General features: G+C 36.1%; 1 protein-coding gene across 1 annotated transcript in view; it reads left to right on the top strand.

Moving 5' to 3' along the window:
• HDX (highly divergent homeobox) overlaps nucleotides 1–18854 on the top strand; it is a 184309-nt gene that overhangs the window by 100052 nt on the left and 65403 nt on the right. The window contains exon 5 of the mRNA XM_047843980.1: nucleotides 13782–13928. Coding sequence (XP_047699936.1) covers nucleotides 13782–13928 — 147 coding nt within the window. The remainder of the gene's footprint in view (nucleotides 1–13781; nucleotides 13929–18854) is intronic.

The following is an 18854-nucleotide window of genomic DNA, read 5'->3' as shown; positions in this document are numbered from 1 at the left end:
GAAGGATAATATCCTGCTTTGTACATGTTTTATTAGATTGCCTTGTCTCTCACATGCTGCAAATCAAATGTCTAAATTTTATGGTTGCTTATACTCATTGCAGAAGGTTTCCTATTATCAGGTAAGAACACTGTCTTAAAAATCATGCTTTTTGGGGGCGCCTGGGTGGCGCAGTCGGTTAAGCGTCCGACTTCAGCCAGGTCACGATCTCGCGGTCCGTGAGTTCGAGCCCCGCGTCGGGCTCTGGGCTGATGGCTCAGAGCCTGGAGCTTGTTTCTGATTCTGTGTCTCCCTCTCTCTCTGCCCCACCCCCGTTCATGCTCTGTCTCTCTCTGTCCCAAAAATAAATAAACGTTGAAAAAAAAATTTTTGAAAAAATCATGCTTTTTGGAGTTTACTAAATTTTCAAGAATAATTCTCAATTCTCATTTTTAGATCTGTGTTTTACCTTATTTCAGTAAGATAGAAGTGTTTTTAAAAGTTACTGTAAGGACAAGTAAGTGCCTGTACAATGAAATGAGATTAAAGAAAAGACAAATTTACAAGGTAAAAGTTTTCTGGGGTTTGAACTTATATAAGCCTTGATCACTAAGAAGTTTTAGTGGCAGCATATGTAAACTTACAAACAGTACTGCTGTATTCTTATGTACCACATACCCAGCAGAGACCCAATAATGTTAATTGGCTAACAAAAGATCCTATGTAGTGGAAAACTTACTACTGATTTCTCTCCTCATATAAAGTTATGCAAAACATTCTTTTCATTCTTTGTATCTTAAAATTGTGTATTAAATATGGATATGTGTGTTTTTATATATGATGCCCAAAATTTACTTAGCATTTAAAAATTAATAACACTTTCTGCTGTTGGATTGAGGTAGTAAGAGATATGTAAGGAAAAATTATGTATGTTTTCCTCGGTGTTTAACTATCTGATTTGTTAGTATGCTTACTTCCTTTGTCTCTAATTCTGTGATGCCATCTTCTTTCTTTAAATATGTTTTTTTATGTTTATTTTTGAGAGAGATAGAGAAAGACAGAAAATGAGCAGGGGAAGGACAGAGAAAGGGAGTCACAGAATCTAAAGGTTTCAGGCTCTGAGCTGTCAGCACAAAGCCCAACGTGGGACTCAAACCCACAAATCCTGAGATCATGACCTGAGCTGAAGTCAGAGGCTTAACCGTCTGAGCCACCCAGGCACCCATGTGATACCTTCTTATCCTTTCTGTATTATGGTTGATGTTTTATTAGATCTTGACATTTCAATACATTTTAAACCTCATTCTATTGTAACAGTACGACTCCTTTCAAATTACATTTTGGTGTAGGCATCCAATTTTGATTTATTTTTAAACTAAATTCTTCCTAACTTTACTAATTACTAAATGAATAATGGAGAAATACAGCCAGTGCATAAGAACTCTAGGAAGTTGGCAGTAGAAATAGTGTAAATAGACAGCCAGCCATATTGCAGAAGAAGCCTACAGCAGTTTTCCCTTCAGTTCTGGACCTTTGCTTCAGGCTATTGGGCCCCAATATTTAATCTAGTCAACATAGAAGGTTCCTCAGGGAGCACAGTGTAGCTGGCACTACCAAATGTGAATCTGTGAATATGAATGGTGACATGATGATACTGGCAAGGTACGAAATCAGACCTTTTTCACATGCCAGCTATCATGCAAGTGACATCTGTGTTTCATGGGGCTCATGACTCAAATACATATTTTTAAAAAGCTACATCTTCTGTCTTAAATATATGCAAGTGTATAATTTCTATAAGAAAAAAATAGTAGACAGTATTAGATGCCCTTCACAAAGAAGCTGGAGCAAATTCCAAGGATGCCCAGCTACTGCAGCTCTTTCTAAAATAGGTTACTCTGTCAGGTATATATGATTTTTATAAATTAGTCCCCCCCTAATAGTACTTTGTACTTCCTGTTTAGGAGAGAGGTGGGTGGATGTGTGGGAGGTAAGTGTCAGAGGATGACTAACATTTATTGGATCCCTTTAAGATCATGATTTGTTTCATGTGGGTTTTCGCTTTTAATCCTTTTAGCAATCTTATGAGGTAGGTAGTATTATTCCCATTTTCAGGTAAGGAAACTAAGCATCAGAGAGAGATTAAGTTATTTGCTCATAACTAGGAAGAGACTGAACTAAGATTAAATTCAGGATTTACTTATTTCCCACTATTTTGCAGTAAGGAAAATTGCAGCTTGCTATGTCATTAGTCCTAAGCCTCTACCTACCATGTGCCCATCATAATCAGAATTTCTGTTGCCTCTGGATTTTAATTTTGTTGCTGGAGAATAAAATTTTAGTATACATATTGAAGTGATGGGCCTTATTGTGTGAAAGTTATTTGTTATTTTGTTTTGAGCAAGTTTGCTTTTGTACATAGAAGCTTACCAGCAATTCCTTTATTTTATAGTGAGACTGTTGCTGGTTAAGTTTAGAGAAAACACTTTTATAATTCTTTCCAAAGAAGATGAGTCAATGTCTTCAGAGAATTCCTTAACAAGATGTTATCTACATCCAATGTTTTTAAGTTTATCTATGGTAATATGGGTTTTGCTTTTCTTCGGCTTGTCAGTAGATAGAAGTTTTCTATTTCTGCATAGTGTTTTTTTGTATGACATTCTTGTAGCAGAGGATTGTGATTGAAACTGCATGTTACAAGTAAAAGGTTAGCTGGGCAATGTCAGTTCAAACTCTAGAATTGACTGCTAATCTTTTTTTAAGAAATGAAATCAAAATGACAGTAATTTTTCACATATGGTGGCTTTAGAAGGATGTTAGATCAGGAATTTGGATGACAATACTCCTGGGACTAAAGATTCATGATACCCGATGCTTAGACAACTATAGGGTAAAACTGAGGGAAGTCATTCTCAAGAATAAAGGTAAGTGTTATTGGGATTATAAAGAGATTATATTAGTGAGGGATCTCCAGATAAACAGAATCAGGATGTGTATATATTTGCATAAAGAGAGAAAGAGAGATTTATAATAAGGAATTGGCCCATACAATTATGGAGGCTGAGAAGTCCCAAGATTTGCAGTTAGTAAGCTAGAGACCTGGGAGAGCCAAAGTGTTGTTTCAATCCAAGTCTAAATGACTGAGAACAAGGACAGTCAATAATGCAAGATCCATTCCAAAGGCAGCAAGCTTCAGACCCAAGAAGAGCCAATGTTTCAGTCCCAGTCCAAAGGCCAGAAAAAACCAACATTCTAGCTCATCACTCAGACAGAGTACCCTCTTACTCAGCCTTTTTGCTCTATTCAAGTCTTTAATTTATTGGATGAGACTCATCTACATTAGGAAGAACAATTTGATTAATTCAATCTACTTATTCAAGTGTTAATCTTACCTAGAAACACCCTCACATGACATACCCAGAATAATGTTTGACCAAATGTCTGGGCATTCCATGACCTAGTCAAGTTAACCCCCAAAATTAGTCATCACAGTAATATATATCAGAAACTCAAGGGCTAGAAATTATCAGAATATGAAAGATAAATCCATTATCCAAAAGGGAATTAATATTATAAATATATAAAGAACTCTTACAACTGAATGACAATAAAAAACAACCTAATTAAAAAATGAGCAAAGGCCTTGAATAGAAATATGCCAAAGAATATATACAAATGGCTAACAAGCATATAAAAAGATGCCAACATAACTGATCATCACGTAAATGCAAACCAAAATCAGAATGTAATATTACTTCACAACTCGTTAGGATGGCTACTATTTTAAAAAACACAGAAATTAACAAGTGATGGTGAGCATGTGGAGAAATTAGAATACTTGTGCCCTGTTGGGGAGTATATAAAATGATACAGCCACTATAAAAAATAGTATTATGATTTCTCAAAAAGTTAAAGTAGAATTACCATATGATCCAGAAATTCCACTTCTGGGTTTATACCCTGAGGAATTCAAAGGAGGGGCCAAATAGATACCTATACACCAATGTTCAGAGCAGCATTATTCCTAATAACTAAACTGTGGAAAGAAACCAAATGTCTATCAACAGATGCATTGTTTTTAAAAAAATATGCCATATGGGGCATCTGGGTGACTCAATAGGTTAAATATCTGACTTGGCTCAGGTCATGATCTTGCAGTTCGTGAGTTTAAGTCACACATCGGGCTCTGCACTGACAGCTTGGAGCCTGAAGCTGCTTCGGATTCTGTGTCTCTCTCTCTCTCTGCCCCTCCCCCACTTTCACTCTGTCTCTGTCTCACTCTCTCTCAAACAAATAAAACATAAAAAATTTTGCAAATATGCTATTTACATAAAAGGAAATATTATTTATTCTTGAAAAGGAAAACAAATTTTGACACATGCTATAACAAGGATGAACCTTGAGGACATTATTCTCAGTGGAATAATTAGTTACAAAAAGACAAATACTGTATTAATCTACTTATATGATGTATCTAGAGTAATAAAACACACAGAAACAGAAAGCAAAATGGTACTTGCCAGTGGCTAGAGAGAGAAGGAAGTGGGGACTTGTTTAATTGGAACTAAAAAGTTCTGGACATGGATACATAACAATGTGGATATACTTACTACTGAACTGTATACTTAAAAGTATTTAAAATGGTACATTTTACATTATGTGTATTTTACCTCAACTTGAAAAAAAAAGTCAAATTAAACTTTCACCCAGAAGTTACAAATAAGGATTCTTTTAAGGACATCTTATTTACCCTTTTACAGATAAGAAAACTCTTTCACTAAGGGTAGAGTATGTATCAATAAGTAAATTGCATGGAATCATATCTGTAGAGCACAAGATTATCTGAAAGTCATATACATAATTTAAAAGGATAGTGCACTCTTTATAGATTTTGGATACTAGCCCTTTGTCCAATATGTCATTTGCAAATATCTTTTCCCATTCTGTTGGTTGCCTTTTAGTTTTGTTGATTGTTTCCTTTGTAGTGCAGAAGCTTTTTATCTTCATGAGGTCCCAATAGTTCATTTTTGCTTTTAATTCCCTTGTGTTTGGGGATGTTTCAAGTAAGAAATTGCTGCAGCTGAAGTCAGAGAGGTTTTTTCCTGCTTTCTCCTCTAGGGTTTTGATGGTTTCCTGTCTCACATTCAGGTCCTTTATCCATTTTGAGTTTGTTTTTGTGAATTGTGTAAGAAAGTGGTCTAGTTTCATCCTTCTGCATGTTGCTGTCCAGTTCTCCCAGCACCATTTGTTAAAGAGACTATCTTTTTTTTTTCCATTGGATACTCTTTCCTGCGTTGTCAAAGATTAGTTGGCCATTTTTTGTGGGTCTAATTCTGGAGTTTCTATTCTATTCCATTGGTCTATGTGTCTGTTTTTGTGCCAATACCATACTGTCCTGATGATTACAACTTTATAGTAGAGGTTAAAGTCTGGGAAACTCCACAACCAAGAAACAAATAATCCAGTGAAGAAATGGGCAGAAAACATGAATAGACACTTCTCTAAAGAAGACATCCAGATGTCCAACAGGCACATGAAAAGATGCTCAACGTCGCTCTTCATCAGGGAAATACAAATAAAACCACACTCAGATATTGCCTCACATCAGTCAGAGTGGCTAAAATGAACAAATCAGGAGACTATAGATGCTGGCGAGGATGTGGAGAGACGGGAACCCTCTTGCACTGTTGGTGGGAATGAAAACTGGTGCAGTCGCTCTGGAAAACAGTGTGGAGGTTTCTCAAAAAATTAAAAATAGATCTACCCTATGACCCAGCAATAGCACTGCTAGGAATTTACCCAAAGGATACAGGAGTGCTGATGCATAGGGACACTTGTACCCCAATGTTTATAGCAGCACTTTCAACAATAGCCAAATTATGGAAAGAGCTTAAATGTCTATCAACTGATGAATGGATTAGGAAATTGTGGTTTATATACATAATGGAGTACTACGTGGCAATGAGAAAGAATTAAATATGGCCCTTTGTAGCAACATGGATGGAACTGGAGAGTGTTATGCTAAGTGAAGTAAGTCATACAAAGACAGATACCGTATGTTTTCACTCTTATGTGGATCCTGAGAAACTTAACAGAAATCCATGGGGGAGGGGAACAAAAAAAAGAGGTTAGAGAGGAAGGGAGCCAAAAGATAAGATACTCCTAAAAACTGAGAACAAACTGAGGGTTGATGGGGGGTGGGAGGGAGGAGAGGGTGGGTGATGGGTATTGAGGAGGGCACCTGTTGGGGTGAGCACTGGGTGTTGTATGGAAACCAATTTGACAATAAATTTCATAGTTAGAAAAAAAATTTTTTTTAATGAAAGGACAGTGAATTGCTAATCTTAGATAATGTGTTCAATGTGATTACAAATGTAATTATGTCCAAAAAGATATCTGACATGTTTAGCACAGAGGTGTATGGATTTAAAAAATATAATAAAGAAAAAATAAAAATATGATCCTTTATCTTTTAAGCTTATTTATTTTTATTTATTTTGAGAGAGAGAGACTCTGTGCATGTGTGTGTGTGTGTGTGTGTGTGTGTGTGTGTGTGTGTGCATGAGTGGGGGAGGGGCAGAGAGAGAGAGAGAGAGAACTGATTCTGCTTTTGGTTTGTTTATTCATTTGTTTTGGTTTTTAGATTCCTACATAAGAGTGAGATCATATGGCATTGGTCTTTCCCAGTCTGACTTATTTCATTTGGCATAATACCCTCTAGGTCCTTAAACAAGTGCAATTTGGCTATGTTTATAAAAACTTAAATGCACATATTCTTTGGCCTACTAATCCCAATTTGTGGCATATTTATAGAGGCCGGAGGAAGAGGGATTGGGGATGGGTGGGTTCTGCTTTTGGTTTTGTCCAGCAAAGCCTAAGATGGCAGAAAGGATTACTCAAGGCTTCATGCAAGTCAAGAGAGCTAAGAGGGAAGCTAAGGGAAGTCTTCCAGGCTGATCTCAAGCTCCTGTATTTAAGAATACATGTAGGGAAACATTATGCAATACATCAGGGGGCTAAGTGCCAACAAGAAAGCATAGAAAGTGTACATAAAAACAAGTTAAGGTGTTGTCAAGACTACAAAAGAGCATATGCAGAAAACAGGGTGGAAAACAAGATGAGCTATTCCATAGATAACATGATCTAAGGAATTCCTGAGCACAGGAACAACCCAACCCCTAGATATACATTAACTAAATAAGGGAAGTGCAGCCCGCTCTTTTCAGCAAGGCCAGAAAGCAGTGTTCTCCTTTCCAATGCATTCCCTATAATCTCCTAACCCAGGGCATAGCTATTTGATTTGCCACAGGGATGGACACAATTGATGAAGGGGAGTAGGAGATACAGACTTCCAGTTATGGAATAAGTCATTGGAATAAAAGGCACAGCATAAGAAATGTAGTCAGTGAGAATGTAATAGCATTATATAATGATGAGTGGTAGCTATACTTGTAGTGAGCATAACATAATGTATAGAGAAGTCAAATCACTATGTTGTACACCTGATACTAACATAACATTATGTTTCAAATATACTCAAATTAAAAAAAAATTAAATGACCTAATATTAAGGCCTCATATTACATGTGTTTTGACATCTGGGGAAAGCAAGGAGAGTCTCAAATGGCCAACCACAAGTTCCCCTTGTCATCCTGTACCTGTAGACAAAGTACCATATTCAAATAACTCATTGCAGGGACCAAGTGCAGTGCCTGCTTATCCCTGAATTGTGGGTTTCTGTTCAAACAGGCCAAGCACATCCTCCTCCTGTGGGAAATTCTCCTGAGAGAAATCCAATCCTCCTATGGGAAATGGGGGTTTCACCACTCTCAGGGATTACACTACAGCCTCTGTTTGTTCACTCTATTCCCAGAGAGAATTCCCATGTGTCCCTTTGTAGCATATGGTGTTCTTTTCCAAGCTATGAGTATACCTGAATAATACACTGTTGATTTTATCTGTTTAGTGTTGGGAAGCTTTTGTTGGCTATACCCAAAACTCTAGGGCAAGAATCCCTTGATCACCAATAAGAAGTGGAGGTGATCAAAACAAAAAAAATTATGTATATTTGCAAATAATGTATAATGGTATAATTGCAAATTGTATAATTGCATAATGTATATTTGCAAATAAAAATCAAGATTTATATACAAGGATATCCATTTAAGCGTTGTTTTTAATAGCAATAACCTGAAAAACACCTAAGTTTTCACAATTAGATATTTCTAAATCATGTAGTGTCTATTGCGTATATATGTATATACACCCTATCTTCTTTATCCATTTATCATTATATGTACATCTTATTTATCCATTCATCTATCAATGGACACTAGCATTAGTTCCATAATTTGACCATTGTAAATAATGCTGCAATTAAAACAGGGGTGCATATATCTTTTTGGATTAGTGTTTCTATATTCTTTGGTTAAATACCCAGTAGTAGAATTACTAAATCATACAGTAATTTTATTTTTAATTTTTTGAAAAGACTCCATATTGTTTTCCACAGTGACTGTAACAATTTGTATTCCCACCAACAGTGATGAGGGTTCCTTTTTTCCACATCCTCATCAATACTTGTTTTTTGTGTTTTTGATTTTAGCCATTTTGAGAGGTGTGAGGTGATATCTCATTGTGGTTTTGATTTGCATTTCTCTGCTGATGAGTGATGTTGAGCATCATTTCATGTGTCTGTTAGTCATCTCTATGACTTCTTTGGAGAAATGTCTGTTCCTGTCCTCTGCCCATTTTTAAACTGGATTATTTGGGAGTTTTTTGGTGTTGAGTTGTATAAGTTCTTTATATATTCTGGATACTAAGCCTTTATTGGATATTTCATTTGCAAATATCTTTGCCCATTCAGTAGATTGTCTTATTATTTTTGCTTGTTTTCTTTGCTGTGCAGAAGCTTTATATTTTTATGTGGTCCATGGAACACAATTTGGCAGTTAAAAAGATTGAGGTAGTTCACGCCAGTCAGAGTGGCCAAAATGAACAAATCAGGAGACTATAGATGCTGGAGAGGATGTGGAGAAACGGGAACCCTCTTGCATTGTTGGTGGGAATGCAAACTGGTGCAGCCACTCTGGAAAACATTGTGGAGGTTCCTCAAAAAATTAAAAATCGGGGCGCCTGGGTGGCGCAGTCGGTTAAGCGTCCGACTTCAGCCAGGTCACGATCTCGCGGTCCATGAGTTCGAGCCCCGCGTCAGGCTCTGGGCTGATGGCTCGGAGCCTGGAGCCTGTTTCCGATTCTGTGTCTCCCTCTCTCTCTGCCCCTCCCCCGTTCATGCTCTGTCTCTCTCTGTCCCAAAAATAAATAAACGTTGAAAAAAAAATTAAAAATAGACCTACCCTATGACCCAGCAATAGCACTGCTAGGAATTTACCCAAAGGATACAAGAGTACTGATGCATAGGGGCACTTGTACCCCAATGTTTATAGCAGCACTCTCAACAATAGCCAAATTATGGAAAGAGCCTAACTGTCCATCAACTGGTGAATGGATAAAGAAATTGTGGTTTATATACACAATGGAGTACTACGTGACAATGAGAAAGAATGAAATATGGCCCTTTGTAGCAACGTGGATGGAACTGGAGAGTGTGATGCTAAGTGAAATTAGCCATACAGAGAAAGACAGATACCATATGTTTCACTCTTATGTGGATCCTGAGAAACTTAGCAGAAACCCATGGGGGAGGGGAAGAAAAAAAAAGAGGTTAGAGTGGGAGAGAGCCAAAGCATAAGAGACTCTTAAAAACTGAGAACAAACTGAGGGTTGATGGGGGGTGTGAGGGAGGGAAGGGTGGGTGATGGGTATTGAGGAGGGCACCTTTTGGGATGAGCACTGGGTGTTGTATGGAAACCAATTTGACAATAAATTTTATATATTGAAAAAAAAAGATTGAGGTAGTGTATCTGAATGTGATGGTATAGAAATAGCTCCAAGATATACATAAGTAATAGAATTTAAGTTTATAGTATCATCACTTTTTTTGTAAGTGTATATGCATTTTTGTTTTGGAAAGTTTCTGGAAACTACTGACAGAAGTTGCCTTGGTGTTTAGATTAGGAATTTGTAAATAAGGAAGGGAAAGAGACTATAGCTTATTTTATACCTTTCTGATCGTTTGGCTATTTTTCTTATCAAGTGTATTATTCATTTTTACAATGAAAATAAAACTAAAAAAGTATGATCTCTGCTACTAATGAGCTGATTTTCAAGTAGAAAGATGAATAGAATTTCACAAAACAAGTTTGAAGTCTCAACACTACAGACTAGCGTCTGGACTGATGATTAAAATAGGGCAGAATGGTGCACAGCATATGGAACACTGAAGCAGTAAGCTGAAGGAGTGTTAATTGTATTAAAATTTTTTAATAGTTCTCATTTTAAAGGGGCTTCCTCTGAATATAAATAGTTTACTTCTACATTTAAGTAAGATCCATACTTAAAACAGGACACTGTACTCCCCAACATCAGAGTTTTGCCATCTAATTTTATTTTTAAAAGAAAAGCAAAGAACTAAATTCCTACAAATGTTATGAAGTTTGTGAAGAGACCAGAAGGTTTCTGAATATTGTGTTGCAATACAATCCATGTAAAATCAATACAATTACCTGGTCACTTGGGCCAAACCTCAGCTTTCACCCTAGTTTCAGGGTTACTGGAATGTTATTCTTTTCACAAAATCAACAAGAGAATTGTTTAATATGTCTCTCTCACTTGAGCCAGTGGTTTTGGCTGTAGGTTTCTTTCTAAAGTGAAAGTGGCTTAGATCCCCATCAAAAAGCAAAACTGATTTTAACTTGAGGGTAGAATGTACGTTATCCTTTGTGTCCACCTTTTTATTCTTCTCTAAATCAATATTTACAGTTTTAATGATAAATTATTTTTATAACCTTATTATTTTCTTGGATAAGATGCTTTTAAGAACTTTAACTGTTCTTCCCCCTAAGTTTCTACTTAATAGGCGTTATCATAATAGCTTGCCTTCAACATTGCTAATGTTGGGACCCCAGCACATTTCTAACAAATCAAGTCAGGTTTTATTTAGTTCAATTTAAGGGATGAATCAGCTTCAGGTGTCCTCTAAATGAATTACAAATTAATTGGCTGAGTGTGTTCAGCGATCTGGTCATTATTCCTTACATTCTGACAGTAATGTAGCCTGGCTTGCACTGGAGAACTTGATGCAATGGAAATATATAAAAACCCTTATGCTGGCTGTTATGGTGGATTATTTGAATCTACCTAGAACCCTACTACCATTTATTTTGCTTTCTGTTTTATTTTAGTTACAAAACTATGGTACGATCGATATACAATGGGAACCTAATGAGCTTTTTATGTTGTAAATACTTGAAGCTTATTCCACTTGATTAAAAACTCTTGTATGGTATATTTTGATTTGTTCCTTAGGAACATGTAATTTAGTACTAGTACTTACAATAAATGTTACTCATCAAGGCTTTTTAAGTAGAGGAAAAACAAATTTATCATTTATCTGTGTTGAATGATCAACATACGCACAGAACAACTGTACTATATTGCCTATGAATAGACACATTAATTATACAATCTAACTTCACTATTTTGGCAGTAAACCACAAGTTCATATATTGCTTTCCCTCCTGATGTTTAAAATTCTTTCTCAGGGCCGCCTGTGTGGCTCAGTTGGTTAAGCCACCAACTTTGGCTCAGGTCATGATCTCACGGTTCGTGGGTTTGTCCCTGGAAATGGCTCTGTGCTGACAGTTCAGAGCCTGGAGCCTGCTTCAAATGCTGCGTCTCCCTCTCTCTCTGTCTCTCCCCTGCTCACATTTTGTCACTCTCTCTCTCTCAAAAATAAAAAAAAAGTAAACATTAAAAAATTAAAAAATAAAATTCTTGTTCAAAGGGTTGTAGCTTTAAAACATATTTATACTTGTTTTTTAGTATTTTACCAGTTTTAGCTATGATAACTCTTTCATTTAAGTCATGCTTTATATGTTGTATACATTATATTGTTATTCAAATCCAATTCAGGAGAGGGCTCTATTTTAAATTTCATTAAGAAAGGGAATGTTGAGGGACACCTGGGTGACTCGGTTAAGCATCCGACTTCAGCTCAGATCATGATCTCACAGTCCGTGAGTTCGAACCCTGCATCGGGCTCTGTGCTGACAGCTCAGAGCCTGGAGCCTGTTTCAGATTCTGCGTCTCCCTCTCTCTCTGCCCCTCCCCTGCTCATGCTCTGTCTCTCTGTGTCTCAAAAATAAATTTAAAAAAAAAGAAAGAAAGGGAATATTGAAATCAGTGTACTTCTACAAAGGATTTGAGGTGTAGCCTCTGTGAGACCAGACCATATCTTTTTAGGTAGAAGACAGCAACAGAACCTCATACCTCCTTCCATGATTTGCAGCATTTCTCCTCAACTCACTATCACAGGCTTTCTTTCTCACTCTCTTGCTCTCTCATTCTTGTTCTCTCATCACAAAAACATGCATACACATACAAGGGCTTTGCAGGATATAGATTTTTAATTAAAAGTTATTTTTAGATTTTTTTTTACCACCTCCTTAGCTAATTGGAGACCTCATAAGGATGAAGTTACTTGAAAAAAAAATCAGATTTCTATTTCTAGCTCTGCGATGGACATTTTGTTCCTTGTTAAATGTGTCCTTTGACCCTGCTTTTCCTGACTCCTTATCAGTAAAATGAAAGTCATTATTCCATCATGCTTCTAATTTACTTCCTACAGTTGCCTCTAGGATTCATTGAATTAAAATAACATATAAGGTCTATAGTTTATTGGAATAAAAAATCTAAAAATAAAAAGGATAGGGTTATTATGAAACTTTCTGAAGCCATAAATATGATTATTAAAAGCTACCTTATCTTCTTAAGCCTTTCTTATTTACACTTTTAATTTATTATAACATTAAAACAAGATCCACACATGGCCAATCTAGATTAAATTCTCAAAAGACATCACAGTGATGTGATCTTGACTGTTATTTTTTAAAATATTTTTAATGTTTATTTATTTTTGAAAGAGAGAGAGAGAGAGACAGTGCAAGCAGGGGAGGGGCAGAGAGAAGGAGACACAGAATCTGAAGCAGGCTCCAGGCTGCAAGCAGTCAGTATGGAGCCCGATGTGGGGCTCGAACTCACAAACCGTGAGATCATGACCTGAGCTGAAGTCGGACGCTCAACTGACTGAGCCACCCAGGCGCCCTAACCGTTATTTTTTAAATATATTTAGTGTGAATATGAATATGTGTATCATAGAAAAATGAAAAAAATAGACATTATAATATTAACAAGTGCTATTTACTGAATTGTGGATAATTTAAATTCTTTCTTAAAAAATTTATCCTTATTTTCTACAATGACAATACAATGTATTATTTATGTGATTATAATCATTTAAAATCAATACTGCTTATTTGCTGGTGCACTTTTCTGGCTCAGTTGGTAGAGCATGCAACTCTTGATCTCAAGGTTGTGAGTTCAAGCCCCACAATGGGTGTGAAGTCTACCTTAAAAAAATGGTAAAAATAAAAACTAAAAACAACTTAAAAATACTAATTAATTGCTAACAGTTAATTTTTTTGACTTGTTTTATTCTAACACACTTTCATGTTATGGAAATATCATGGAGAGGGCCATTTCAGAATGGGGAAACACATATTAAGAACTGTGAAATTAATTTAGTTATGTGTTGAAAGTAGCCTAGTATAGATCACCCAGATGACCCTGTCTATAATATTCTTTCCTTTTATTGTTCTAATTATTTTAAATCTGTCTTATAGCTACAAGACCGCACTCAGTTCAGTGACCGAGACTTAGCCACCCTTAAGAAGTACTGGGACAATGGCATGACCAGCCTTGGTTCTGTGTGTAGAGAGAAAATTGAAGCAGTTGCAACTGAATTAAATGTTGACTGTGAAATAGTTCGGGTAAGACATTTTCAATAATTTTCATGCTGTGATTGAAGATTGTCATAAAAGAAAGCTCTATAAAAATTGCATGAGGTGCTGTAAACAAGAACATCAATAAAGTGAAAAAGATTATCCACAGAATGGGGGGAAATATTTTCAAAGTACATATCTGATAAGGAGTTTATATTCAGAGTATGTAAAGAATTCTTAAATATTAATAATAAAAAGGCAAATAATGCAATTGAAAATGGGCAAAGAATTTAAATATACTTTATCCAAAGAAGATATGCAACTGGCCAATAAACACACAAAAAAAATGTTCAACATCATTTGTCATTGTGGAAATCAAAACCACAATGAGATACCACTTAATAGCCTATATGATGACTATAATAAAAAAGACAGATAATAACAAGTGTTGACTGGGATGTGGATAAATTGGAACCATTGTACACTTTTGTTGTAAATGTAAAATGTTTTAGCCACGTTGGAAAACAGTTCTTAAATTTTTAACATAGAGTTATCATATGACCCATCAATTTCACTCTTAGGTATGTACCCAAAAGAAATGAAATGTATGTATACTCAAAAACTTATACATGCTCATTTTTTTTCTTAAATTCCACATATTAATGAAATATTATGGTATTTCTTGCTCTCTGACTGACTTATTTCACTTAGCATAATACTCTCCAGATCCATTCACATTCTTCCAAATAGTCACATTGCAATTTTTTTTATGGCTGGGTAATATTCCATTGTATATATGTACCACTTTTTCTTTATCCATTCAGCAGTCAATGGACATTTGGTCTGTTTCCATAATTTGGCTATTATAGATAATGCTGCTATAAACATTGAGGTGCATGTATCCCTTCAAGTTAGTATTTTTTATTCTATGGGTAAATACCTTGTTGTACAATTCCTGGATTGTAAGGTAGTTCTATTTTTAATTTTTTGAGGAAACTCCATACTGTTTTCCACAGTGGCTGCACCAATTCACATTCCACAGACAGTGCAAGAGGGTTCCCCTTTCTTCACATCTTCACCAACACTTGTTGTTTCTTGTGTTGTTAATTTTAGCCATTTTGACAAGTGTGAGGTGATACCTCATTGTAGTTTTGATTTGTATTTCTCTGATGATCAGTGATGGTGAGCATCTTTTCATATATCTGTTGGCCATCTGTATGTCTTCTTTGGAAAAATGTCTATTCTTGTCTTCTGTTCATTTCTTAATTGGATTATTCATCTTTTGGGTGTTGAGTTTTATGAGTTCTTTATATATTTTGGATAATAATCCTCTATCAGAATGTCATTTGCTAGTGTCTTCTCCCATTCTGTAGGTTGGCTTTTAGTTTTGTTGATCATTTCATTCACTGTGCAAAGCTTTTTGGTTTTTTTTTGTTTTTTTTTGTTTTTTTATGAAATTTATTGACAAATTGGTTTCCATACAACACCCAGTGCTCATCCCAAAAGGTGCCCTCCTCAATACCCATCACCCACCCTCTCCTCCCTCCCACCCCCCATCAACCCTCAGTTTGTTCTCAGTTTTTAACAGTCTCTTATGCTTTGGCTCTCTCCCATTCTAACCTCTTTTTTTTTTTCCTTCCCCTCCCCCATGGGTTCCTGTTAAGTTTCTCAGGATCCACATAAGAGGGAAAACATATGGTATCTGTCTTTCTCTGTATGGCTTATTTCACTTAGCATCACACTCTCCAGTTCCATCCATGTTGCTACAAAAGGCCATATTTCATTTTTTCTCATTGCCACGTAATATTCCATTGTGTATATAAACCACAATTTCTTTATCCATTCATCAGTTGATCCACATTTAGGCTCTTTCCATAATTTGGCTATTGTTGAGAGTGCTGCTATGAACATTGGGGTACAAGTGGCCCTATGCATCAGTACTCCTGTATCCCTTGGATAAATTCCTTGCAGTGCTATTGCTGGGTCATAGGGTAGGTCTATTTTTAATTTTCTGAGGAACCTCCACACTGCTTTCCAGAGCGGCTGCACCAATTTGCATTCCCACCAACAGTGCAAGAGGGTTCCCGTTTCTCCACATCCTCTCCAGCATCTATAGTCTCCTGATTTGTTCATTTTGGCCACTCTGACTGGCGTGAGGTGATACCTGAGTGTGGTTTTGATTTGTATTTCCCTGATAAGGAGCGACGCTGAACATCTTTTCATGTGCCTGTTGGCCATCCGGATGTATTCTTTAGAGAAGTGTCTATTCATGTTTTCTGCCCATTTCTTCACTGGGTTATTTGTTTTTTGGGTGTGGAGTTTGGTGAGCTCTTTATAGATTTTGGAGACTAGCCCTTTGTCCGATATGTCATTTGCGAATATCTTTTCCCATTCCATTGGTTGCCTTTTAGTTTTGTTGGTTGTTTCCTTTGCTGTGCAGAAGCTTTTTATCTTCATAAGGTCCCAGTAATTCACTTTTGCTTTTAATTCCCTTGCCTTTGGGGATGTGTCGAGTAAGAGATTGCTACGGCTGAGGTCAGAGAGGTCTTTTCCTGCTTTCTCCTCTAAGGCTTTGATGGTTTCCTGTCTCACATTTAGGTCCTTTATCCATTTTGAGTTTATTTTTGTGAATGGTGTGAGAAAGTGGTCTAGTTTCCACCTTCTGCATGTTGCTGTCCAGTTATCCCAGCACCACTTGTTAAACAGACTGTCCTTTTTCCATTAGCTATTCTTTCCTGCTTTGTCAAAGATGAGTTGGCCATACGTTTGTGGGTCTAGTTCTGGGGTTTCTATTCTATTCCATTGGTCTATGTGTCTGTTTTTGTGCCAGCAAAGCTTTTTGTTTTATTGAAACAAATGAGCATAGGAGAAAAAAAAGAGAGGCAAACCAAGAAACAGACTCTTAACTATAGAGAATGAATTGATGGTTACGATGAAAGAGGTGATTGGGAGGGATGGAATAAATAGGTGTTGGTGATTAAGGAGTGCACTTGCAGTGAGCACAGGGTGTTGTATGTAAGTGTTGAAACACTGAATTGTACACCTGAAACTAATAATACGTTGTATGTCAACTCATTGGAATTTAAATAAAAACTTAAAAAAAGTACTTATACATGGATATTCATAGCAGCATTGTTCATAATAGCCAAAAAGTGGGAAAAAAACAAATGTCCATGAAGTGAATGCATAAAGAAAATGTGATATAGCATAGAATGGAATATTATATAAACATATAAAGTAATGAAATACTGAAACGTGCTACAAAATAGATGATTCTTGAAAACATTATGCTAAGTGAAAGAAACCAGTCACCAAAGACCACATATTTTATGATTCCATTTATATGAAATATCCAGAATAGGAACATCTACAGAAATGAAAAGTAGTATCAGTAATTGCCAGGGGATTGAGATAGGGAGGAATGAAAAATGAGTATAGGGTTTCTTTTTGGCATGCTGAAAATATTCGGAATTTGGGTGATTACATTACATTACATTACATTATGAAACATTACATAAGGTAATATGAAATAGACCTCACATGTTATATAATGAAATTTTGATTGAAAATTATATTGATCAGTCATGGGTACAGTAGTTTACATTCAATTTATAAAATGTGGGTATAAGATTTAAATAGTAGTAATAGTAGTATGCTCATAAGTGTTTAACAATTAGCTAAGGAAAAAAACCCTGATTTATAGCATTTCTTGATTTTTTTCCTTTTAATATATGAAATTTATTGTCAAATTGGTTTCCATACAACACCCAGTGCTCATCCCAAAAGGTGCCCTCCTCAATACCCATCACCCACCCTCCCCTCCCTCCCACCCCCCATCAACCCTCAGTTTGTTCTCAGTTTTTAAGTCTCTTATAGCATTTCTTGATTTATGTGGTATAAAGAATCCCACTCTAGGTGATTTCATGGATCATTCAATGTGGAATTCAGAAGAGATGCTAACAGTTGGCTTTTTCAAGGAAGTATGAGTAGGCTTCAGCTTACACTGGAGATTCATCCCAGAAAATCAAGAGGGAAGTGCTATTAAAAAACAAATGACAAAATTCAGATTTCTTCTATAGGAAGAAATAAAGTATTTTCACATACATAGATGAAGAAAAATGGAATATTGGGAGAAACCATGGAGCACAGGTTTCGAAAAATAATTGCTATTCTCACAATGCTTGCTTTTTGGTTTTTTTTGGATCCAAATGAAAAATCAAATTAAATCCTGCAATTACTGAGTATGCTACGTTATGTATACTAACAAAGAAATAGAAATGCATCAGACACTTTTCCTATTTTTAAGTAGTTTGGAGTCTAGCAAGAAGGATAACACAAGAATACAAATGATTGAAGAAGAATTGGAGTGGGATAATGGTATGAGAAGCCTAAATGCCAAGAATAAGGAATTTCAGAACATGTGTTTTTGTTCTTATCATTTTTGTTTTTTTTTTAATATAAGTTATAAATGCACCCAGCTTAAGGAGCCGAGTTCTGTAAAACTTGCTATAAAACCAACATTCCTTATTCTTTCCCTACTCCTATTTTCCAATAGCTGGAATCAAGCACTTTTTACCTCCACCTATGAATAATGTGTTGTATTAATTAGGATTAGGTTTGGCTGTAACAGAAACACTCAATAGTAATTCAGACAAGATATTTTAATTTCATGTACAAGTCCAGGGATATACAACTTAAAATTGGCATGGCAGTTCTGCCCCATAAACTCCTCAGAGACTCTGGTACATTCCACCTTCAATTCTGCCATCTCTATGATGTACTTCTTGCCCAAAAGGTCCAAAATTATGACACTTATGGTCCAGGAAGCAAGACAGAGGGGGGTAAAAGAAGAGGCAAGGGGTGTGTACCAGCTATCTTTTAAAGAGGATTCCCGGAAACTGTCACAAGACACATTCACTTCTAACCCACTGGCTGAAGATTAGTTCCATGGTCATACCTAACTGTAAGGGATGC

The sequence above is a fragment of the Prionailurus viverrinus genome, chromosome X, assembly GCF_022837055.1.
Source record: "Prionailurus viverrinus isolate Anna chromosome X, UM_Priviv_1.0, whole genome shotgun sequence".
Lineage (NCBI taxonomy): Eukaryota > Metazoa > Chordata > Mammalia > Carnivora > Felidae > Prionailurus > Prionailurus viverrinus.
This window is presented reverse-complemented; position numbering and strand designations above follow the sequence as displayed.